At 40.9% G+C, this 26,452-nt stretch overlaps 1 protein-coding gene and 1 non-coding gene across 5 annotated transcripts in view; both read right to left on the reverse strand.

Annotated features, from left to right (window-relative positions):
• Window positions 1-22,678, reverse strand: part of LOC102110278 (putative RNA-binding protein Luc7-like 2) — a 32,318-nt gene extending 9,640 nt beyond the window's left edge. The window contains exons 1-4 of one of the 4 annotated variants that reach the window (XM_088055182.1): window positions 22,517-22,678; window positions 22,305-22,425; window positions 9,670-9,764; window positions 457-555 (exon numbers count right to left, since the gene is read on the reverse strand). In XM_088055182.1, the coding sequence (XP_087911308.1) occupies window positions 457-555; window positions 9,670-9,764; window positions 22,305-22,425; window positions 22,517-22,645 (444 nt within the window). In that variant the 5' untranslated portion in view covers window positions 22,646-22,678. Of the gene's footprint in view, window positions 1-456; window positions 556-9,669; window positions 9,765-11,450; window positions 11,534-19,574; window positions 19,786-22,304; window positions 22,426-22,516 lie in introns of those variants that run through there. The other 3 variants (XM_005527692.3, XM_005527693.3, XM_088055181.1) reach the window with 3 other exon arrangements.
• Window positions 22,679-23,083: 405 nt separating this feature from the next.
• Window positions 23,084-23,156, reverse strand: TRNAR-CCU (transfer RNA arginine (anticodon CCU)). Its single transcript has one exon. It is a non-coding gene; the product is annotated as a tRNA-Arg (tRNA).
• Window positions 23,157-26,452: the final 3,296 nt, after the last annotated feature.

Raw genomic sequence — 26,452 nt, forward strand, 5'->3', positions numbered from 1 at the left:
AAACCCTTTTGTCCTAGCAAAGACTAACTCCCTAACTGGGAGTTCAAAACAAACTACAGTGTATGGAGGTACAGTATATGATTTGTTACCAATTCTCCAATACCAAATTACTTCCTTTGTTAAGTGTAGAATTTAAAACTTTCTTGAAAGCACACACAGCTTTAACATTAGCTTGCTATTTGACAACACTAAGACAGCACTCAGGTTTTATCATACTCTGAGAGGCTGTCAACAGTTCTACCCAAGAGAGGACTACCAACACAAATTAGCATATAATCATGAAGAGGCAAGTTATCTTTCATGTAATTGTGCCAAGAGTTTCTCTGCCTCTTCATAAAATTGCTTTTCAAAAGTCTTCCTTTTAGTCTGTACCAAAACTTAACATCTGTTGCTCAATTTCTTCACCTAAGTACACAAACTAATGTTTTCTTTCCACCATTAAGACAAAATACATACATCAAGCTCAAAGAAGAAATCTTGATCTTTGGATGCTATTTCATAGTCTGCCCTTAATGCCAGGTCATGCACTTTCAGGCATTCTCCAAGGTCCATTCTCTGAAAAGACAAAAGCAATGTGGTTTAAATTTTCAGAAGGGCTACAAGGAATAAGGTTAGCATGATTTTCTTTAACAGTCAAATATTCTGAAGCAAGTCATCTCCTCTGTGATAATTAGAGTTTAACGAAGCTGTAAGATGATACCAGGTCTTTGATAGACATGCCTGAATCAAGATGTACTAACAGCAGAGAGAATGAACAGCTTATCATATCATGATAGTTTGTGTAACAAAGTATCATTAATGCCCTGCAAAAATGCTGTTTTACTAGAAGTTCAAAAATGTGACTGAAGTGGAACATCATGCATTGAACTTAAATGGTTTAGTAGAGCCAAGTTCCATGAAAATAACCAGCAATTAAATGGTCACATTCTTGACCTGAACCTGTCTGCACACTCCATGATAAAGTGTTTCTGTTATATTCATCACCTGAAAGAGCTACAACCACAGCACCATTGTAAGAAAGTGCTGCTTAAAACACATTCTTGAAGCATTTAAAGTAAGATAATCAAAAACCAAATCCCTGCGAAACATTTGTAAATGAGGGAAGATGAGCTGAATGTTAGACTATGTTCAAGAACCAGGGAATAAAAAGTACAGATATTTCACTTGTAATCTAAAACCATTCTAGAACTGTCAGGAAGGAAAAATGAACATAAAATGTAAGTAGGCTGCATCACTTATCTTGCATACAATGCCACTGAGGAAACTGCCCAGAATCTTTTTGGGTAACAATTACCTTTTTTAAATTGAATTTTGCATAGGAGACAGCATAAGAAATTCTAATTCACTTTATTCATGTTAAGTCTGGTGACCAAGAGCAACATGCACTAGACAAAAAACAAATTAAAAAACTCCTCTCATAAATCCCACCAAAAACCCCCAAACAAAAAACCTAGACCACGCCCCCCAACCAATCTTTCATGGAAACAAAATTGAATAAACCCAAAGCAGCCTCTCTGCAAAAGCACAGGCTGATGTACAATCATTGGAAATGATTGTTATTTACAGCACGTAAAACCAGCACAGTTTCAGTTAAGTCTGCTCTTGGCACTGCTCACTTAATATTAAGGAGAATTAATCCCTTCTTAACACTGAAAGCACATGATGAAAATTGAACTCTGATGGAAAAAGTTGTTACTGCTGTAGTTAAATAACAATTTTAAACCTAAACCTAAAATACTTAATAACTTGCATTGTGAGTTTTGTAAATAGAAGGTGAATGTCAACTCAAAATGGGCTGCAAGCTAAATGAGTGAGGGTTTTGTTGGGTTTTTGTTTGCTTGTTTTTAACAAATAAAATACTTGCATTTAAGTAAACAATCCAAGCCTCATAAGTATTGTAAAATAAACAAACCCCAATTATTTTAGTCTTTTCAAATTTTTACTTAGACTCCCAGTGAAACCATTAAAGTAATTTTTATGGAAGCTTTTGGTTTATTTTATACAAAAGTTGCAGGTAGAGAAAAAAACCCATAAGAGTAAAATAAAGGATTCTGAACTCGAAAAGGTCTTATATAAACTGCAATTCTTTAAAGACCCTTCAGCCACCATAAATCTGTTTTCCGGAAAACATTTGATTGCAAAAGGGAACATGTGACTGCAATGATAAAGGAAAAGATTAGCTTTTCCTTTTGCAACTATACAGGACCTCGGCAATTTTGTTAACTCTTGTAAATCAACAAGGACCTTGAAACTGAGCAATGTTTTATAGATGTCTCTTTCCAGGCCATGCTGACATTAGTTAAACTGAAGCATTTTTTCAGGAAAGTACTTCAATACAGGGAGTGCACTGTGAAAGAACTTTTAAAAATTATCTGAAATTTAGACACTTGAAAATTATCCTAAAGCTGTGAAAAGATTGACTTTATGCTGATTCAGCTCTTGTATTGAATAAGGTCTTTAAGGCTAAAACTGTAGAATTCAAGGCCAATTCTGTTTCAAGTGAGGCACTTACATTATAAATGCATAGATAAGGACAGTGACACACTTCAATAGGTCTGAATACAGTGACAAAAATCCTGAACACATCCACCACAGCACAAGACCCCCCCACTATTTTAAGATGCAATCTGCATACAGTTTGAATAAATGCATGAAATGAAATTCCATCACACACTAAAAACCCCTAGAATTCACGTAACACTACCATGACATGCTATTCACTTTATATGGGTTTTATGTTTTTCCTCTCTATTTGGTTGGATTTAACCTCCAGAAAACAGTACATTTTCTGATTTCTTTGCCTCTTACTGGGAATTGTAAATCCAAAGCCCAAAAGGATGGTAATTAGTCCGAGCCTGCATTACTACTGAGAAACATTCAGTCCTTCCCTTATCCCTGTGCTGTGCCACTCCATGCTGGCACATCTGCCTGTGCTGTTGAACAAAGTCTGGGTAGTGACTGGCTAAAAAGTATCTTAGGAAATCACACACAGAGGCAAATTTTCCAGCAGCGTACTTTTGATCAATCTGATGGGCAGCCATACAAACAATGTGCTGACAATATAAAATAGGGGACAACAGAGTAGTGGACTTAAGAAGCTGTGGTCTCTTCCAATATCAAGATGGCAAATTCAAAAGCTGTTGAAAACCTTCAGTAATGTCAGTGGAAATTTTGGGGGACAAGGAGTATGTTGTAGAGGACTCCTTTCTGCTAGATGCCTCAATCACAACAGAAAGAATTTTGCCTCCCATTTCCCCCTTTGACCTAAGAGGGCAGCCCGATAAATACTCACGTGGCATAACAGGAGCAAGAACAAGCAGGTACAAAAGAATAGGATTCTTTATCATTAGTTTTGACTGTTGAAGAAATTAATTCCATTAATTCCATTGCTGGAACCACCCCTTAACACAGCCTATACTAGTCCTGGGTAATCCTTCGAAAGCCTTCACAGAAATATTACCATGAAATGTCTTTGATAAAAGTTCCATTAGCAAACCCTAATGTAGATAGATATAAAAAAAACACCACATTTAAAACTCTTAAATAAGTTTGCATATTAAACGCAAAAACAGGCTAAAAAGCACTTCTGCTGGTGTAAGTTATGCAACATCAGGCAAAGACAACTCATCTTGGGCATGATTCATTCCTGTCAAAAGTCTGTGCTGGATCTTGATGGCCAAGAACCTAAATGTGCACAGAGCAGCTTGTAGTATAATTTGGCTTGTATGGGTAGCTGCAAAGTAGATGGACAGCAGATGAAAGTAGACAGAAGATACATGAAGACACATTGTTTTCCTTTTCCACAAGTCCACCTTGCAATTTGGTGCCAAGACATGCCCTCCCCCCAAACGCAAAGAACAAGTATTGGTAGTCTGCCATTTAAAGATCCATCCCATGTGAAACAGAAGATGGCTAAGAGAGAGACTCGTGCTCAGACACCAAGTTAATGGAAGGCTGAAAAGGAACAAACTTACACTGTTTTTTACTGTCAGTACACTGACATTCAGACAGACTCACACTACTTAAAAGTGATTTACAGTGCAGATTAACAACACAAATAAAGAAAGGTGAAAATGTCCAAGTTCCCAAGCTGAACAGAACTAAAGTTCATTGAGTAAGCTAAGCCATGCTTTGGGTCTTTTTGCACTTTTACTTTCTGCACTTTTACCGAGATTAAAACCTTGGAGACTCTTTATTGCAAATATAAGTATTTGGTGAAGATTAGTCTAGGTAACAAAGCAGGGTATCAGGAGTTGAGTTCTGCTTAAGAAACTAGTGCCTTCTAGTATTTGCTGACCATTTTCTGCAATACTTTTTCAATTCTCAGTGTTAGATAAGCAATTAAAGCTACTTGATTTCTCAGAGCTGCGGTTTAGAAAATTGGTCTTTCATCCCAAAAAACTTTGTATTGAAATGATTTAGTAACAATTTTTGTCATCCCATCCAAAAAATAGATAGAATGCCTTTGGTATAATAAAGAAATATGGATTACATGCATTTTGTTTGCATAGTGATGCTTCAATCAAACCAGGTTAAAAAAAAAATAAAAATCACATGAATTAAGTATGAGTTGACAAGGAAGAAGTAGCCGAGGATCTGGGAATAGAGAATCCGTAGAGTTTATATGCAAAATAAATGTGCACTCTGAATAGCCGTCAAATAATTGAATAGGAAACTAAACTCCGATGTAATGCTATTTCTGGAACATGAAATTAAGGTGGGGTTTATCCCCCTTTTTTTTTAAAGTTCTTGAGCTACCTACCTACAAAATTCTCATTTTGGCACTTTTACAACTGCTACAAGTTCCTCTAACATCAGAAATTTGATTACTGAATATACTCTATACAGACTACAGAAAGAATACAGAAAATCTAAAGGACCTTAAAACAAAAAGGGCTGCCATTGAGCCAAGTGTGACACAGTAGCACAAATTATTAAATACTTCTAAAAACAGTGGGTATCTTTGACAGGTTTTTGAAAGAAGATACTCTGGGCAGTGCTTATGTAGATATTCCTTTTCAAAAATAAAGATAACAAAGCAGCTCACATCCAGCAACAGAAGAATTTTTTTGTTTGTTTGCTCAGAAAAATCTGACATCACTGAAGAATTGATATTGGAGGAACCAGACCTCTTCCTTTACCAAATTGTCAAGGCACTACTAGGGTCTGTATGAGAACACTTCCTACTGATAAAAAGAAGATGGAGACAGACTCTTTGCTGAAATCTTCCTTATGGAACTCATTCTTCATCTGCACTACCAATTATATTTTGAACAGATTTCTAGGCTTGTGATAAAGCCCATCCTTTCTTGTAAGCAACACATATTTAGAAGGGGATTTAAGTTCTCTGACTCCACTAACAGTTAAGTTTTGTAGGACTTCACTAGTAGGAAAGAAATGCTGAGCAAAAAAGATGCAGAAATTAAAGCTGTAGTAACCACTGAATTCTAGGTATCTTCTGAAAGTATAATACTTTTTAAAATACTTTTCTCCATGTAACCACACTCTCACTTCTAAAGACTTCAACTTCTTAGAATAAATCTTCACTAGGAAAACTAGCAGCAGTCTTTCTTATTATTAAATGAGACATTTCAGTGTTTACATAGTAGTTGTTATAGCCTGGCTATAAAATATATTAAAACTGAGGCTAATAACCATGCAGAAACTAACAACCCCTCCTCCGTCCCCCCTTTCACCTCAATAAATTAAATCCATTAAAATGGAATGTGGTACAACCAGTTCACCTTCCTGGTGCTGGCCGAAGAAATGAAGAATACATTTCAGGAGACTGACATGATCACTCAAGGACAACAGTGCACTTTACAATTCATCACCTCTGGGTTGAAGGCTTCAAATTGAGGTAGCTTATGCAAGCCTAATTCAATTTGATTTCCTAAGCTGAAGCAGTTCACATGATTAAATCAGTCCTGAACTGAAAAGCTAATACCCTCAGACACAATGCCTTTTAACAGCTACTAATGCTTTTTCTAGAAGTACAACATAAAATCACAGTCGCACCCCAAACCACAAGCTTTAAGCATATAAATAGCTCCAGAGCCAGTGGGACTACTGACAAATAAACCAACTACAGATTAAAACTCCTTACTAACACCTATCTGCACGTGTGTGAACTATCTAAACTTCTCTTACATACAATCTTAAATACAGATTGTATATTCAGTGAGCCTAAATGGATTCAGCCCACTCTGAGAGGGATACCCATGAGCACGTGAACTCCATATTTTTCTAGGCTCCACTGCTTAGATACCTTCTGACTTCAGTGTAAGCTTCAACACCCAGCTCCTCAGCTGAAATCTAAATTTAGATTTCTTAATCTGGAGCTGAATTCCACTCCTCATAAGATTAAAATAAATAACGTATTCAAGTATATTGCTAAACTGAGGTCTTGATTAATATGTGTTTTTAGTAAGAGTCCTGAAGAGCTGCATGCAATAAATTTAGGAGCATCTAAAGATATGCTTAACTGCAGCGGGAGCCAATAGAGCCTATTTTCAGATCTGTAACAAATAAAATGCAAGAAGTAATTTTTCTCAACAAATACACATGACTACAAAGTTAATTCACTGAGCAGATAGGAGTTTCTGAACCATTGCTTGCAAAACCAAGTACAGTATTTGTGAAACTTTTCATCAGGGAAGCACCATCAGGTTGGTAAGAAAGCCACATTAATGCAGAAGTGCTGGGATTTTCCAAGACAGCTATTGGGTTACAACTATTCAGAGCATTGCTACTTAATAATAGCCTTATTAAAGGTATTAGTTTTAGATCTTCCCACCTTGTCATTTTCATTCGTACTTGGCTATTCATTCAGAAACATACAACGATAGAGAAAACACGCACATCTTATAAAACCTGCAGACGGTACTTACATCCAGAGAACAGTGCTTAAACAGGTTTGTACCATTATGGGGGAAGTAATCTGACTCCTACATAGGCAGCTTCAGTCCCCAATCTCATAATGCGGATAGACAAACATTTTTGTAAAGAAAAAAACCCAAACACCCACAACCAAAAAGCCACCCCAAACCAAAACAACCAGAAACTCCACAAGCCTTATCATAGGCAATCATTAGAGGTCAAAGTAACAGTGTCAACCCTGTAAAGCAAAAATCATTAGCTGTAAGAAAATTATTCAGTGTCTCATCTGCCAGGGTTTACAAAGTCTCACTAATTTCTTGTTGTAAAATTTTCAGCTCAAAATGAATGAGCAAACTCTTAAACCACTGACTTACATATGTGAACTGGAGTCCAAGAGATCATTAACACAAAATCACCTCCACTAGACAGAGACACTTCAGGCTACTTGACTTGAAATTTCCAGGTGCACAAACCCAGAAACTTAGTAGCACAAAAACATATCCATAAATAAAATCCCTGAACAAAAAGAATGCACACACTACCTTTGCCTATACATACTGCAACCTGAGTAACATGGTTTTTTATTGCTGAGGGAAATCAAAGCCTTTGCAGTTTTGGGAATTTGGTCATTAAGGGAAAGAACACACTAAAATAAGAGGGCCTACTCATATGAGTAATTTTGTCTTGTGTTATCTGTGAATGTCCTCCGTGAGTGCTTTTGAAAGAGTGGGTGGACTACAGATGTATAGAAGTCTGCATTTTGCAGACAGGAACAGTAATAAACAGTGCCTAGGAACTGTAGATCATCTTGTGACACAAAAAAAGACAATTCATACCCAGAATTTTACTGATAATCTAGTCACTGTAGAGACTTAACCTCATAAAATGTCCCCAGAGAACTTACTCTTTCAGGAGCATCCAGGGATTTGAATTAAAAAAAAAAAAAAGTCACTCAACTTTTGTTACTATAGGTCTTGAATGCAAAGATGCATCAAGATCTTCCTATCAAAACTATGGAGAAAACTTCAGAATCATTTTCTAAATCAGTGACAAACTGTTCAGTTAGACTCCATGCCTCCTGCCCTTTCAAAAACTGCTGTTAAGAGAGAAGGTCCATTCCTGCAGATCAGTGAACAGCACAGAACATCACACAGCCCAGGTAAAGCCTGTCTCTTTTGAGTCCCCTTTCTACTAATCCCACTAAAAGGATTAAACTAGTCACTGCTTTTATGCTCCTAGATTTACACCATGGAATACATTTTCTGGTATAGTGACTAATTGCATAAGGAAAGAAAATACTTATATTCTCTAAAGAAGCAGTCTCATTTTGTATTACAAGAGCCACAGCAGAATCTGGTATGAGGCTGAAGCAAACTTCCAGTGAGGACTTAAACTGTGCCAGCTGCCCCAGCCTACATGGCTGACCTGCAGCGTGAGAGGCACTACTGCACAACACCTAGGATTTTTATAGCTCTAAAGATAAACATTTCTTTACTTACAGCTGTTATAGAAATCTTTGTTTACAGAAACTGGACCACAATGAAAAGCTGTCAAACGAATCTTTGACTAGTTTCTTCTTGTAGATTATGACCAATGCCTTTGTATGTTTTGATAGCATGCCAGCATGTCCCAAATCTCCCCCAAGGAGGAGTTCTTTTGCTCACCACACAATCAAAGTACTATCCAACATAACAGATGGGTGAAAAGAAACACATTTTTCTCCCTTTTCCCCCATTTTGTTTGGACAGTGATGCACAAAACAGTTCAAAATAAAACTATATATACATTGATACACAATACTATTTCAAATAATGCTTCAGACAGATTCTGCAGTATTTATTTTCCCCAGTGCCAAAAGGTAACAAAATGTTATCACATGTTATGTTATTTCACTGATGTTTCACATCAGTGAAAAAAGCTACCCTAGCAACATCAAGAATAGTAGGCATGTGGGACTCTGTGTATCATCTACTGTATCTCTCTATTATTAATTATTATCATCAAAAATTAGATTAAATAATCAATGAAACATTACTCACCTGCCTTTCACAAAAAATAAGATACCTTAAACATGGATCACTAGGTAAAGCACAGGCACACTGACAAAGCTACTGGCATGTGTCAAAGCTCCTTGTTTCCCATGCTCAGGTAGTGGAACTTCTACTACAGAGTGCTCAAAAGTCCAAGTCAAACAAGTAACTAATATGCCATAAATGGATATTTTAAAATTGCTTTAGAATTTATGACAATGGCACAGTAACTGGATATTGTATAGTAAGTGTCAATATCATATTGAAGGTATCTCAACTTTTAGAAATTTAATTATTTGAACTTTCAATTATTTTCATTAAAATGCTTCTGAAGAGAGAAAAAGAAAAATCTCTGTACTTCTCTATACAAATACATCCCTGGAATACTTCCTCACTACAACACACTTTTTTAAGAAAGTAACTTCGTAACTTATGCATACAATGTATTTTATTTCTTTCTACTACTTGCAACTCTACCACTATAAGGCCACTTTGCTATAGTGCAATTCAGGTATGTAATGTTTTGTGGCTTTTCATGTTATAGTAAACAATGAAATTTAGCTAATAATTAGCATATAAAACAGAAGAATTGTAAAAACTAACTTCAGAACCCATAAATTAGCTGTTTATGAAAGTTCCTCTGAACTACCAGAGTGCTAGATAGTCGCTGAAAACCATGAAATTTAAGGAATACCACAAGAAACAAATATAATTAGATTTCTCCACTTATGTAAATAAAACACAAGATTTAGCTACGTACAGTTCCAGAGAGCACATCATGAGGGCAGCAGTTGAGAAGGTGGCTCTTGCACACTCGGTCATCACTGAATTTGATTCGCTGACGGGTCGTGTCACCTGCAATATAGAAATCAGCACATTCCAGGTCAGAAATCCGCGGTGGTCAGACGTGTTCTGCAGGTTACATGCAAAGCGTTAACAGTGCCCTGTCAAATACTGAAGGTCTATGGAAACTAGAACTCAAAACACTCTATGCTTTTTTGTCAAATAACACCAGAACCACAAATGTGGGTTTTAATGCTCTATAATGCTATTTAAAAATCCTCTCACATTTCCCCTTCAAAAATGCAGCAGGAAAAGTGCTTGAAACCACAAAGACAGTATTAGCTTAAAAACACTTTGATAAAATAGCATTTGTTAAATGAGCTATATAATGCTCTGTTCAGACTTTGCATGAAATAGTGACGTATTTCTATGCAAGAATTAGCATATCAAAGCAGCCTCGTAAACACAAAATGATACACATTGAGTCTTCACCAAATCCCACCTGATACTCATTTTATGATTTTGCTCTTGGATGCAATGCACCCTTTAACATCTGATGGGAGTAGCATAAAGAGTTGGCAGAAGAATGATTTAAATGCTTACAAACCTGAAAAAAAAAATCAGTCAAACATACGGGCATAGCCTATATGCAAAATATTTTAGAGGTGTTTGCATATCTCCATATGATAAACCTTTTTTCTTTTTTCCTTCTACATGCTGTTTGTTGGGCTGGAACATCTTAATTATATCTTCATTGTGGCAGGTTGCAGCTCCTGCATCAACAGAAGCATCAACCTGGCCAGACACTGAGGTCCAATTGCAAGGTTAAATAACCCCTTCTCGGAGTAAGACCTGAAGTCTTCAGAACAAAGTAACCAGCTGATATTCTGGGGATGAGGGCAGAACATGTTTTCCTTTGAGTCATAACATAATTGCCACTGTTTGAAATTCAGAAGAGAGATCACTGCAATGGTTCTCTTCTTGTTAAGACACAGGCATGATAAAACACCTTAATCTCTCGAAGGATGCAGCCTTTTTTTTTTTTTTTAACATAATTTGATATGATCTCTTATCTTTGAAAACCTACTGGTGAATTACTGAAGCAAGAAGGGCTGCTGGGAGAAAAAGTGACATACAATGAGCTCAGATAGCAGCCTCCTCCATTTCATCAAATATTTTGAAGAGTATAGATACATTTTGCAATTATTAAAGGTTTGTTTATGGCTTCATGATTTGAAACTCAAAACTTCAAGAAGCCATATTCATTAATGAGGTTAACTACAATAGAAAGGAATAAAAACCCCGTATCTTTTTATTCAAACCTTTCTTACTATTATGTAATCAGATTTTTAAATATCTGTTCTATGTACAGGATGCTAATATATAACATTTTCAGATGGGCCATGTTTCAGATTATTAAGTAAACAAAAGCTTTCATAAACAACACATGCTTAATTTGCCTGCGGGACACAACAGGAAAAACCTGTAGCCCACACACCAAAGAGCTTCAAAGCAGTTCAACAATAGGTTTTCTAGAGGGCAACCTTACTGCTTGGTTATACTTACACTACTAAAAATTTAGAGTAATCCCTATATAATCATGCCTGCTACTGCAGTAAAGAGTTTTGCTCTTCTTTTTGTTGTTGTTTTTTTGGTTTTTTTTTTCCTTTTTAGGAGGTGGATCTTTTATTTTTTTAAACACATAACTGCGTTTGTTCCACATTCATTAACACATCTGAAAAGTTATTGATAACTCACGGCTCGGCGAATGCGGGGCCTTTCTGACACTCCCTTGCAGATTGATGTAGGCAGGCAAAGATACATTGAACCTTTATAAATAAAACAAGGGGCCAGATTGTTCAGTTTGTATAGAATAATAGACTCTGCCAGCAATTTTAACACAGCATCTAGAAATACATGTTGACTGTAAAGATTCTTCTACATAAAAACACATCAACAAAATAAAGAAAAGTATTTTAAAAAAACCCACAGCTGATGGCCAAATAGCACTAACTATCAGGAGTCGAGGAGTTACCAAGACCAGAAAATTGCTGAAAGACTCAGTTTCCTTAGGTAAAATTGGCAAATCTTATTTTCACAGACATTACCTCCAAATAAGTTTTTTCACACCTCTACCACAACTAGGTACTGATACTACAGTTGAAATACAGTCTTTTTTCATCCAAGTGGGTAGCATGAGAATCCCAATTACCCGAGGAAGACAGCACAGGAAAAACAAAAATAAGTGGCAGAAACTGATCAACAACAGCCTCAAGAATACTTTACACATTTGTATTTGTATTTTAAACCTCTATTCTTTCTGCACTGTGCCTTTATTCAAGCATTCTAAAAACTTTTAGAAAGGTTCCCTTACAAATACGACTGGGGTATTTACATTTTCTTTTCTACAAAAAGCAATTTTATACATTTGCATTTTTAAAAAAAATGTATGCTGTTTCAGAAGGAAACAGTTCATCAAAAAGAAAAGGTGTCATATACCACATTCTAACAGTGATTGACTTTTTGGTCTCTCTGGCAGCTCATTTGCAAGTCTGATAGCCTCAGAAGAAAATGCTTTTTTTTATTTTTTCATTAATTTTGTGAGCTCAAATATTCCTAAACAGTGCATACTTCTTCTGCAAAGACAGATTTATAGTGCTGCTGACCTACAGATGAATCATCCTGAGTGGGTGATGGCCTGGGATCTAGGTGGGTTGCCAGAGGTGAGGGAAGAATAAAATCTGTGGATCCTCTATGCACCTGACATTCTGCCTACAGGTAATGAGATTTATGCAGATGCCTTCTAAGAACTAAAATACAAACAGATGTGTTCTTAAGCCAAGGACTTCTGTAGTACAGCAGGTAACCAAGATGCTACTCCTGCTTGTGAAACTCTCTTCATAAGGTCAAACAAACAAGTGAATGCTAAATCTAAATAATGAGTGTCAAAAAAAAGCTTTATATATTCTGTAATAAGAAAGCAATACACACGGGCAACAAGTAACTGCAGCCATCTAAGTTTTAGATGTATTCTTGAACATTTATAAAGAGGACACTACCACTGATATCTCAGACCTTACTACAAATTCTATTTTAATAGGTAAATAATTAAATTAGCTCAGAATAGCAGTTTATTTAACCCTGTCTCTGAAGAATAGCAGAATATTCAAATACTTGATCTTTAAGACTCATGCTCATTAAAGAAATTAAAGTAATTTACCAGGGCATTACAGGAGCCAACATCTATTACTGTAAGCCATCCTTGTGTTTCCAATTAGATTTTTTCCACTAACAGAAGAATCAAATTGGTTGATAAAATTTATATGGAGGAAAGATAAATTCAATTTTCCTCAAGAAGCATCATCTTTAATTTCACTTAAAGTACCCATCCCAAACCACATTTCTCTAAGTGATTACTTTCCAAGTAAATGGAGAACTCTGAAACAGAACTGGAAATAAAAAAAGCACAAAATACCAAAGAAACTTCTATACTTGCACATTTCATATCCTTTACAGGCATAAGAAAACTGTGTACAAGATACAAAAATATTCAAGAGATTATGGCAGTAATGAAAACTTTCTAAACTAAGTTTTCTCTTTTGTATAAAACATACTGACTACAAAATTATCATCGATATTCAAGACCAGTGCATACTGCTGCTTAAGGAACATCCAGAGGTTAAGCTTGCAATGTGCAGTTGTACTACACAATTCACTTTGAACTCCCAAGTCTATAAACTATTAACAAGCCACCACAATGTCATTCCTGTTCAGTATATTTTAATCACAAACCAGCAGAACGCTTACGCATCAACAATGCTTAGCATAGTAACATGCTTATTACAATGACTTCTTTGATCCAGCATCTCTTACTATTCTGATGTACCCTAATACTCTACTATCAACAATTCCAAAGCACTGATGAGAATTTACCCTTTATAATCCAACTCTAACCTCTAATTGTAAACCAGTGGTGCAATCCATGCAAAGGAAACAAAGTGAATTATTTTCATTTTCATGCTCTTGACTTCATGAATTAAGATACACCAACAAAAAATTATTAACTTTCCGCTCAAATTTTTGAAGTATGAGTCCCAACATGTTGGCAAGGAACTCTGAAAGCTTTTATTCAAAAAGAGCTACTAACTGGGTGGAGTACGTGTTTAAAAACTGTCTATCAAATTCCACCCGCAAAGCAAGCCCTGTCTAATCAGTATCAACCACCATTATTTAACTGAGGCTTATGCAGGCACAGATCCTGTTCTTGCTGCACAGTGAATGGGCAGCTAATTCTGATACTCTTGTCACTAACACTGAACATGTCCTGATGCTATCACTTTTAGAATAATACATATTTCTAACCAGTACTGCTTCTGTTTTACACCATGACTGAAGCAACACTTATGAACACAGAATACAATGGAACAATCCTTTAGCTAATGCATTACAAGTGGAACAGATACAGGAATGTTTTTTCTTGAGGTATGCCCACTTACTTCTTCATAAACGCCATTTTAGACAGCATCCCAAGTGGAGAATCATTCCTCAAGTTCCTCACTGTTCCCATCATTTTTAAGGTCTGAACTATCAGAACTTTGTAACAAGTCAGAAAATATAGACAATTCACTAAATACATTGCTCTTAAAACCTGATCACTCCTGACTGACAAATAAAGCACCTTTTCATGAAGTTTGTGTGTTGTGACTATTCTCAGATTTCTGAGCTGATTTCAGTTCAACATTTTAGGGAGGTTTTGCAGAAATTCCTGTATATGACTTATTTTTCTCTGCTTTTGCTGCTGCTCTGTATTTGAAAGCAGAGGTCTGGGAAGAGGCTCTTGGCTCCCTGGCCTGGCTCTCAGGCTGGAGCTAACCAAATGGCTACAAAATCCTCAACAACAATCTATCAAAGTTTAAACATACATACCACCTAGACCAAAATCTACCTAACACTGCAAATACCAACATCAACCCTCCACTCACTGATAAGTACACAGAAATTCTTCAATAATCCTATACTAAAACAAAGAAACTTAAAAAATGGGTTACAAGTTCTAGATTACACCTCTGTTACCATATGAAGTGTGCCACCAGACAAAGGATGATTAAAATAAGAACAGGAGTGTCACTTCAATTCCTTCCAAACAATGAGAACAGAAAACACACATTACTAACCACTACTAAGGATAACTTAAGCATAAGCCAGAAAACCAGTTACAATGTGAACAAATGCAAAAAGGGTATTATAAGCTTCAAAGGCAGAAGAAGACGATCTACAACAAGGAAAGTGTTTGCTAGTAGCAGCGGATGAACTCAGTTAAAGACTTGAAACACAGCAGCTCAGCTCAAAAAGCTAGCAAGTGAAACAAAAGGAGGTGCTGACTGGCACTTCATAAATATGGCTTCTGTCTAAAGGTTCCAGAGATTTTTCTGCTAGTCACATAGCACAGTATTTGTTTGGATGCTTGAGAGAACTTTTTATGACCACATATAAGTCTCAGAAGCATGTACAAATTCACCTGTCTCTTAAGAGAATCTAATTAACTCTGCTAGATTTTCTTATTTCTAGACTGTAGTCTAATTTTGAAGTGGTGGCAACTATTTTAAAAACACGAATCACCACATTTCTCTGCAACAGTCAAGTCTTAGCCATTTCAAGATGTTGTGTGGCACCAGGGCCACTGGGATCTGCTGTGTCTACACTACTGTCACAAGTTAACGACCCTGCTTCACCCTCTACTTCCAACCAACTCCTAGGCTGACTCCAGCACTCACTCCTGCAGCAAGGCAGAGCATTTAACTGACCTGGCAGAAAATGAAACAGATGGGCAAGATAAGCTGATTGAAGATAAAATGGGATCTTTCCCATCAGGCCTTTTACAGAAAACTTGTCAATCTTTTCCCATTTAAACTATATCCTGGGAAAAAACCAAAACAATCCTGGGGATACTAGTATCAATTGTTAACATTTCACTCAATTTGTAAATGACTCAATTTACAGTTATGATCCTATCTGTATGGTTCACTCCTGTTTTCTGGAGAACAGGGACGGCAAAAACAGGGTTTACCCAAGCATTCTATTAAAAAAGTTTACTCAATTTTACAGCTGAAAACCAGTATTTAAAAATACAAAAGACATACTTTTCTATGTGCTACGAACGCAGCTCTGGTCAACAACAAAAAAATTAAACTTGAACTAACCTTTTAACTATTGACATATGGAATAAAAACTCCTTTAGTTTAAGTGTTAACAGTAAAAAAAAAAAACAAAAAAAACCAACAAAACATTCATATATAAGTACGTAAGATTAGCACCTGGTTTTCAGCACTACTTATTTCTCAGTATTTGGAAAACCCATATTATATATTCAGTAATTTATATTTAAAGACTCTCTAGGTATGGCAGGTTATCAGTACTTGAAATGCCATTTCTGAGATTTTTTTTTTCAGCCTGCAGTCACGACTATATTAAAAACAACCAGCTTTTTACTAGCATCAAAGGCACTTTTATTTATTTTTTTTTTATTTTGGCACAGTTCACATCCAATTCAGCATTCCACTTGTCAGAGAAGTGTGCAAGAGAAGGTTAACCTAGGTAATATGCAATATATTTTAAAAAACCTACTAGCTTTTAAATAATAATTAAGAAATGTTTTTTCCCAGACATGTAGAACTACTCCTGCCATTGAGACATTTATTTATATTGACATCACCAACACAACTGCTTTTCAGGTAACCCAGATGTATTCTAAGAACTGCAACTCACTGACAAGTCCTGAGAAGGAGCTGCCAAGTGCCCTCAGTTCCACTCTCTGTCAGGTGTCTGTCACATGAGCAAAGGCAGGCACAGGGCAGGGGGCACAGGGCAGGGGGCACGGGGGACACGGGGCAGGGGGGACACGGGGCAGGGGGCTGCCAAGAGGCTGACGAGCCCCACATCCCGGCAGCTACCAGCCAGCCAGCGATGCCGTGTGACTGCAAGTGCATCTGTCCTGCTGCCCAAACTCAGCCAAGGAAGGAAGGAAGCTGCCAAAGAAGTCAGGAAGCTCTCAGCTGTCCCTGCCCGCAAGCACAGGGCCCTCTGGGAAAGGGTACAGCCCGGGGCAGGCTTGGAGCAGCACACGCGCTTCTGGACGGCCGCATGCTGGGCAGCCCTGTTTGACATGAGAAGACTCCTCTCTAACACAGATTATTTTTCATTAATATTCTTAAAGCTTAGCGGGTATTCATCACTGTGACCATACAGAACTGTGCTTTCTAGGTGTTCTCGGAGCTTAACAGCAAACCCATAAAACCACTTAATCACTGCACCTTCCAGGCTTTTCCATTCTGGCCCTAGGGACACCAGTTATAATGAGAGTGCACAATGCCCCACAAATTACAGCCTACAGCTCACACCTCCTAAAACTGTGTTTGAGCATCTCACTGTGGAATTTTCAAAACCATTTTCAGAGCATGTTCACATTTTCTACAAACGATACTATAACCTAAAAGGATAAAAAAAACAAAAAACCCTACATGTATTCAGGCATGGCCACTGGTTTTAAATTTACCTCTGAGTTTTTCTATTCCCACTGAATAGATCAAATGTTTGATCTACCTTTTCTAAAATAGGTAAGCTTTTTAAGCCTTCATATTCTAGGCTTCTCAAAAGAAAAAAAACCCGAATAAGACAAAAAAGACTGCCAGCCTTTGTAAAGTATTAAAATTAAAAAGCACTTTGGTAATATTGAAAAATATAAAACAAAATTATTGCCCAAGAAAGATTACTTTTTCAAAAACTCTATTGCATTTTAAATGTGTTGCCATTTTAAATGCTCTACTGTGTTGCCAGGCAGAGCACAATCAAAGGCAATGGGGACAAGTGGTGAAATTAAAGTTCTGATCTACCAAGAAATTAAAAAATTGGCACATTCTAATGAAAAGCTGCAATTTGCATGTTAACAGAAATAGATGATTTGTCACAGGTAATAGGAATATTAAAAACCTAATGACCCCAAAGCCCACTGTTCTCAAGGCTAGCAATATTTTAATGACCTTGAGCCTGGCCTTGGATTTATTAAGTACCAGCTTTGCAAAAAAAAGGTTCATTTTCAATCTCTGTGTACAATTCAATTTAAATAATGCTTCAGCAGCCTTTTTTTTTTTTTTTCTCCTTTAAACTAGAATGGTGTTACACAGAGATCCTCAATCCAGTCATGGAAGCCAGTTTTACAAATGGTCTTTTCTCCTTATCCTTCCCCATCCTGCCCATTTTGTTTAAATGCTTCCTTTCTAGTCAGTTAGTTTCTGAACATTTCAGCACATGTGGTTTAGGAATTACAGGGTGAGTGGGAGGGGGGAATACAATTATCAATACAGTAACTGTCTTCTTACAAAGCCTGTGAAAATATAGCTTGAAATGGCTTTTCCTGGTTTAGATTTTAGCCACTTAACATTTCTGGGCAGCTATCTCAAGCAAATCACATTCTTCTCTCACCATCCAACAGAAAATACCTTCAGAAACTGAAACAGCTCCTCCACCCCCCTTAAATCTTCTGTGTAGTCTTAGGGTAGCACTGAGACAGCGATCTAGGTGCCAACACTGGGAAGACTTGAGTTTCATAAGCAGAATGTTACTTTGCCAAGCACTTAGACATATGCAGCCACAACAGGAAGTATTGGAAAATCTTCTGGAGCAAGACAAACCCACCCCTAATTAGATCCTGCATGACGACAACTCACTAAACAGCCTTACTCTGGAAGACAATCTTTGCAGAACAGTAATTTAGAACTCTGCAGAAAGCATTTACGACACAATGAGTATGCATAAACCAGTTACATCTATTCGAATTTCTAGATTATACTAAAAAAGCTGTCACATCACACTAGCCCAGTACCAAGAGATGATCAGGACCTACAAGGTACGTCCCACTTCCCACATCCTACTCGGTGCATGGGGACACAGGTAACCGTTAATTTAACACGAAGCTTCAACAAATGTAACAAGTCAGCAAGAGTGAGTACATACCAAACATGAGTACCATATGCAGAGCATCTAAATTATCTCTAATTGCTGCCTACCCTCGGGTGCAGTATTCTCCTGTTTGTAAGTCAAGAACTGCACAGTGTAACTGGAACTACTCTTTTCTAGCAGCATCCCCAACTATCTGGATTTATGGGCGAATGCCAGTTCAGACTTTCAAGCTGATCTTCCAAGATGAGGAGCCATGCACCCCGACAAAAACTGGGAAGCTTTACGCAGCAATATTCTTCACTGTGTGATCGCAGAGCGATCTGAAACCTGACCGTACACCTCGTATCTCCCTATGGGTACGATCGCCTCCAGATGTTAAGCATTCACTTGGCTGTTTAGGGCTTTTGGGTTAATACCACACTGCATTTTAGAAAACAACAGCCATACCCGCGTGCTGACTGACACGATGGTCGGGGCCAGAATTTAGACAAATCTATAAAGACACAAAACCCCACCCTGCTCTACTGTAAGGGGCTGCTGGCTTGGGGAGATTTTTTTATTCGCTGTGTCCTCCCCTCGATGATGAGAATCTCACAAGCTTGCGAGCCCCTCTACGGTGACCGCGCGGGAAGGCTGCGCGCCGCGGACACCGCCAGGGGCGGATCTCCAATAGCCGCAGGGCGGCCAGCGCGGCCGCCCGGACAGTAGCCGGCGTCGGCAGCTCCGCGGGGGGAGGAGGTGCCCGGCTCCCTCCACCCCGCCGCTGACGGCCCCGGCAGCCCCGCCCCGCGGGGGGTGCGGGAAACGGGCCTCGGGCCTGCCAATCACGGCAAACACCGCCCGGCCCGCCCGGTACCGCCGTGACCTCCGGGGTTGCGGCGGCTCCGCCCCCTCCGTCCCGCCCCGCCACGGCCGGGGGGCACTTACCGCCCCCGGACGTGCCCATGAGCTGGTCCAGCATGGCGCGCATCTGGGCCTGCGCCGACATCTTGAGCGCGTGAGGGCCGGCGCGGCCCGGCCGAGTCACGCAGACAGCGGCCTACAAGGCCCGAGGCGCGGCGGGCGCTCGGCCCTGCCCCTCGCGTCACGGGCGGGGCCGCTCCCCCGCCGCCGCGGGGGGAGGGAGGGAGCGGGCGCTGCCCCCGCCTGGCTTTCCCGGTGGGAAGCGGAGCGAGAAACTCGCCTCGCGCCGGACCCGGTGCCGCCGCCTCGCGCCCCCACACGCTCCCTTACTCCCGCTCCCTCCCTCGCCCGCCACGCGCGCGCGCCGGCGGGAACGGAAACCTGCGCGCACGCGCCCTGCACTTCTCCGTCCGCTCCGCGACGTCAGCGCGGACGGGCATCGGCGCTCGCCCATTGGCCACGGCCTGCGCCGCTCGGCCAGCGATGCACCGCGCTGCGAGGCTCCCGATTGGGCCGCCGGGCTGGTCCCTTGGAGTCCGCTGATTGGCCAGGAAGGCCCGCGTGGCTGCCGTGACGTCACGGTCTCCGGGCCGGCGGCGGCGGCGGGCGGGGCCGGGGTGCCGAGCAGGCCCCGGGAGCGCAGCGCCCGTCTGGGGACAGTTCCTCTGGGAGTGACGTGCGGCACCGCTGCAGCAGCCCTGCTTCTCCAAGGGCCCGCTGCAGCCGTGGTGAGACAAGTTACTGTATTACCCCGCTTATTGGAGAACCTCCCTTACAACTGAGGCTACCGCCATGTATGGCTGATAATTCAACTTACAGGGCACCAAGATCCATTAAAAAAAAAAAAAAAAATCACGAATTTTACCCATTCTGATGTCTGCATTTTCTGACTCTCCCTTTGTCAACCGCTGTGTTGCCATCTAGTGCCCAAAACCCACACAAAGATCAGTTCTAATCGTCCACAAGCGTTGTCGTGTTCAAGGTTAGCTCCATACGAGTGAAAAAAGGCAACACACAACCTCCCCTAACAATAACCCTGTCACCCCAATTATCTGTATTTAAGAAAGACTTGCAGAGAAGATACTCTTCTGTAACACGCTCAGAGAAAGATTCTCTACCCAGTGACCTTCAGCTAATCAGTCATGTCCTGGCTTTGCTTTTTCTTTAAATTTACTTTTGTTAGCCATCACTTTGGAATGAAGGGGAAGTAAATGGAAGAGACACCAATATTATATTTATTAGAACTGTCTGTTCAGTAACTTGGTAAGCTTAGGGGAAATTGAGGAATTTTAGTGACTATTTACATCAACACTGTACACACTTTAGTTCCTTCTACTCTTTAAAGAGCATCTGTCTGGCCAAATTATCATATTTTTCTTTTTTTCTTCTCTTATTTTTTTCACCTTCTCAAGCAATATACTATAGAATGCAGCATCTTTAATTAAATAACCCAGAACAAGCAGTGTGTCACAGCCATTTTCAGTGTGTGGTGACATCCCACAACTCTGATCTACTGAGCTGAAAATAGGTTGATACTTTCCCACCTGCTATAGCAACACTTTTTTTTTAAAAAAAAATAAATCACTGTTTAATTAGTGAGACACTGTAAGACTTGCAAATTGGAATTTTGGTCAACAGAACCCTAAAACTTGTAGTTCACATATTCTCTTACCTAAGCAGGGGATTAAACCATCCCCAAGTTTTAAATACAGGGGAAGGAAGAAGTAGACTTAGACAAACTAATTCTATTTGCAACACTTTTCTGACAGAACACTTTTTTCCCCCAGCAGTAAAAAAACCCCAACAAACACACTCTTTTCTTAGAGTTGCTTCAAGCTTCTCCCCAGGGAAACCTCACATTTTTAGCCATTGAAAGTCATTCTTATAGATTTCTTATGTGTCTTGCATACAATTCAACATTCTGTGAACAACTCAAGACCTTATTTTATAAAAAGAAACTTGCCATTCCAGATTTGTGAGATGAGCGAGGAAAAAAAGTCCTGTTTGTGTGCCTCGTGTGACTGGCTACAGTCAGTTCCCCTCAGCTTTTCTGAGATTCAGTGAGTGAGGGCAGCACAGGAAGCCGGCAGTGGCACAGTCGACTTCTCAGGGACACTTAGAAATATGTAACTCATTAAGAATTCATCTCTCTGAATCGTTACTGCTCACTCACCGCCATGGGAAAAAATAAAAAATATCTTTTAAGATGGAAGAAGTTTGTGCTACTGCAGTGCTTGCCAGAATCTACAGATGCTCCACAGAAGAGACCTTTGTTCTTGGGAGAGTAGGAAATTCCACATACACGGAATATGGCTGGAAAATGCTTCAGTAAACACGGGACAAATTCTCTCACCTACCACTTTAGAATCACATGGGGGAACCACGAACCCCTGCAACCTCTTAGACAAGCAGCTCAGCAGTGAAGACTGACATGTTTTTCCACCACAAGCAATCTGTCCGTCAACCCGCGGAAGGGTGCCCGCCGTCACACACATTCACAAGGACGAGATGGGCATCTGGGAGGCCTGATAAAGGGAGAGGGGGTTGGTTGTTTCCAGTTATGCCTTTCCCACCATAACCTAAAGCTGACAAACGGCACCTGCTAAAGAGCCCAGCCAATTTCAGTAGCTCTAGAATATTTATTTATTGAGGAATAAACACTGAACACGGCAGTCCCGTCTCAGCCCTTCCCTCCCGGCTGCTGAGGCAGTCTGAAGCCCACCAGTCCGGCGACCTCCTGGGGCGAGCGCTCGCCCCTGCCGTGGTACTCGCGGTGCAGGGCCTCGTGCTCCCGGACGCTGCGGAGCAGGCACAGGTAGGTGGCGGCCTGGAAGTGCAGCTCCTGCTGGGCCCGGCACAGCTTCTCGCTGGTCACCTGCGGGGAGCGGCGGTCAGGGCGGCCCCGAGGCCTCGCCAAGCCCCGGCGGCTGCCCGGTCAGGGGTGGGTAGGGGGAGCCCGCGCGTACCCGGTGCGCGCGGAAGGCCGCGAGCACGTGGCGATAGGCGGGACTGTCGCGATAGGAGCGGCCGGCGGCGTGGCGCAGCTCGCGCAGGAGCGCGCGCAGGGTGCGCAGCGGGGCTCCCAGCGCCGCCATCTTCCCACCCGCGCGCGGGCCCGCCAGCCAATCGAGCGCCGCCGCCGGGCCTCGCCCTCGCGCCCCGGCAGTGCGGGCAGTCGAGCGCCGAGCGAACGATCGCCTCGTCCTACTCTCTGCCGCCTTCCCCCGCCATTGCCATCGGCGCCGGGCCCGCCCTACGCCTCGCGCTGGGCTCTATGCTTTGTCGCCGGCCTGTGGTAACGGAGGCGGAGCACCGGGAGCCCTCCGAGAGGCGCATCATACGGCGGGAAACCGAGCTGGGCCGCGGGCGCGTGCCCGCGAGTTTCTGGGGTCTCTTTGTATAAAACGGGTTTCGGATCCCGGGGAGCCAGAAGGGGACACCCAAGAAGCAGCTTAGAAGCCACAGACCCGAAGCAACTGGCGACTCACAGGCACCTGGAGAGGCGGTGCGGCTCGAGTGCAAAAAAAGTCGCCCACCCCAGATGGGACTCGAACCCACAATCCCTGGCTTAGGAGGCCAATGCCTTATCCATTAGGCCACTGGGGCTGCCGCGAGAAGGAGGTGTCTCTGTGCTTACTTATCTCCTGCCCCGCCCCCTTTCCTTTTATGGCGTGTGTCAGAGGCTGGTGATTGGGCAGCACCGCCCGGCGCGGCTGCCGCGCGGCCCCCTGGGAGCCGGGGCCGGGCGGGGGTGCGGTTCCTCCATGGCGTTGCGAGACTGCGCCTCGGCACAACAGCCCGGTCTGCCCAGAGGGAAGCGCTCCCTTCTATACCGACCCTTTGGCGGTTTCGAAACGCTGGTCCTTGCACGCAGTGTTACCCTTGCCCAGGTGGTTGGAGGCCCCCACCCTCAAAGCAGAAAAATCCGACAAAATACCCCAAGAGGGCCAACTCTTCAAGTGAAACCTTTTCCCATTTTTATTTTTGTGAGAAATCACAGACACAGGGCTAATATGTACATTCCTCTTTATTTAATACAGCACAGACACGCGACACATAAAAAAACAGAAAAGTACACTCATGAAAAAGCCTGTCGCAGTCAGGGACAGGGAACAGCTACGCCAAATTGAGTAAGGCTCCTACTGCAGAACAGGGGTCTGCTGGCAAGGGTGGATCCCAGAGCAAAGTCTGCTGCCAAAAAAAGCTTGCGCTCCTTTCAGGAAAGCAGAAAAGGGCAAGTCCCTTCAGGAACAGGTGAAGGCAGCGTTACCTGCAAGGTTCACAGGATACGAACCCCATAACCGTGTGTGGATCAGAGCACTGATAAAATGAAATGCTCTCCAGTTATTGTCACAGAGGGCCAATAGTCCTGACCTCTGAAAGCATTGGATTGCTCAGGGATAGGAAACCTGAGTACCTGGAAGGAGTGAAAATGTAAAGTAGTCCCCCAGAAGAGAATTAAAATTAGCCTCCCTGACCGGGCTCTGCTAGCCACAACTGGGAGTGTGCAGGGAGGGAACTAACCGGCTTCCCACCTAACAAAAGACTAACAGCCATTAAACTGACCAGGACAATATATGCATTTGGAACTGACGCAGGCTTTTGAGGCAGCAGCTTCTTCCTTTTCCTGCTTCAGTTCAGGATGGAGATAAAGCAGGCACCAGTTCCTCTGGCAAAGAGCCTTACACACTTTTAAAAAATTAAAATACAAAAAAGGGAGACAGGTGTATTTACAAAATCCATGGCTGGTACAGTACATCATTTTTAAGACACACTAAATGCTACAATCTTTCAGGTCCTGAGATTATTACAAAAAAAGAAACCAACAAACAAACAAACAAAAAAACAAACCCCAAAACAAAACAAAAACATACCCCAACAACTCAAAACTTGTGTTCAGGTCCAGTTTTAAAAGGAGAGAGGAAAGAAACCACACATTTAAAACACAGTATCCCTTGAAGTTACAGGAACACACCTCCCTAAAAAATCCAAATGAAAGTGGTGCTTGCCACCCAAATGTAGCTGCATTTGGTTGTTCAGGCTTGTAGTCACAAGAAGGGAGCATTTCTCGGGGCAGTTTCCCTGGAGAGCTCATCAGGTAAGCACAAGGCTGTTGGGATCCTCTCTCCATCACTAAGCCCCTATGATCCGGAACGCGCGAGTGTTAAAAGGAGGAAGGTGACCTTGTACAAATTCATGCTGGGCTGAGTAAAGCATCACAGGAATCACCAACTTGAACAGGTTAGCCATCTCATAGTAACTGTGCTCTCCTCTGTTTGAAGCCAAGGAATGCAAAGAATTCTAGCTGTGATTTAACACGAATTAGTTACGAATTAGAAACAAAAAAAAATCCTCCAACTTTGTTCTGAGCTCCCCACTGAAAGGCAGCAAAGCAGTTTCTCAGCCCTTCATCGTCTGAGGAATCACAACAAGTTAGGTAGAATTAAACTGGCTATATCCAAACTTGCTAAAATATATATATATATTAAAAGTGACACCAAACAAAGGACATGGAGGCCAAAGTGCTGTTGAGGGGATGATCCCCACTGCCTTTAGCTGTGCAGGGCACTCTTCACTGACCCTCTTTTATCAGGCTGGCCTAAAGGGACTTGTACCCACACTTGGTTTTTTTTTCCCCAATGAAGTATTCTGAACATAGAGATTTTGTATCATCAGAAGTTATCATCACAGATGCCCTTTTATTACAAACACCTGACCTTAAACTAGAGAATGGGAACTTTTTAAGGATTACTCATTAAATGCTTCTAACTCTCAGTAAAAGACTACAAGAGACAAACCACATTAACAAGGATACTAGTTTAACTGCTAAAATATAGCACTCCTCAGTAGACTTTTAGGGGGTAAAAAGCAGTAGTTAATTTTGTTGCTTTTTTCTTTTTTTAACAGTAGTCCAAAAATAAAATTTCTCCATCTACTTCCAGTACAGATCTTGATAACTATGCAAGAACATGGTACTAATTGCTACATGATGGAATCACCGGCAATAAAACACACACTACAGTTCTCATCTCTGAGCTAAATTGTTATTTGTAGTTACATACAACAAGACTAAAAGACCAGTGAGAAATACCTGGGGACTGTGATTTAGTTTTTATTTAGCTGGTAACTCCCCTTGTCTAGAAGCAACTTCATTTCAGTGAGAAATTAACTTAATTCACTTCTGATGCTGGAAAGAAACCTGGGATGTCTCAGGAGTTCCTTCCCAAATCCAATCTGTACATTAAAAAATATTTCTGCAGCTTCTTAATCCAATTGTGAGAGCTGAATATTCTAAAAAACTCTCAGACTAAAACCTGTCACAAGAAGTGATTTTAACTTCCCTCTCAAGCAACTTCATGACACTTGACACTACATGTTGCACCAGTGAAAGGATTTCTTTTTTAAAATACAATTTTTTTTTTTCATCTTAGCAAAAAGTTCTGCACTACAGACATTCAAAAATACTCCATTTTCTTTGGGTAAAATTTCAATGTGTTAGGGGTAGCTGGGGAAAGGAATGCATGTAACACTGAAACACATAAATACTTATCTGCATAGTTGATATTAGTGACTATTAATCAAACTAAGGCCTTATCTGGAAAAAGCTGAGAACACAAGAAAGTTTCTTCCCTCACTCTGGTGAAATCTGCTAGGTCTCATTGAAGCTCTGACTGCCTCAGCAACTGCTCAGTTTGGCCTATGATAGTGGCATCTCCTGACTGGTTTTGGTGGATTCTCTCCCACTCTTTTTCTCTTGGTAATACACAGTAGCAAATACAACTACTGATAAAATGCATCTGCACATTGCTAGGAAGTAACAAAAAAAATCCTTTTAGCATTGTGCATGACAGGAGCCAAATGTAATGTACACTGCTTGGCTGGGATTAGTTCACCATAATGAA

The sequence above is a fragment of the Pseudopodoces humilis genome, chromosome 5, assembly GCF_049639895.1.
Source record: "Pseudopodoces humilis isolate 2021_Gansu_Grassland_sample_001 chromosome 5, ASM4963989v1, whole genome shotgun sequence".
In the NCBI taxonomy this organism is placed as follows: domain Eukaryota; kingdom Metazoa; phylum Chordata; class Aves; order Passeriformes; family Paridae; genus Pseudopodoces; species Pseudopodoces humilis.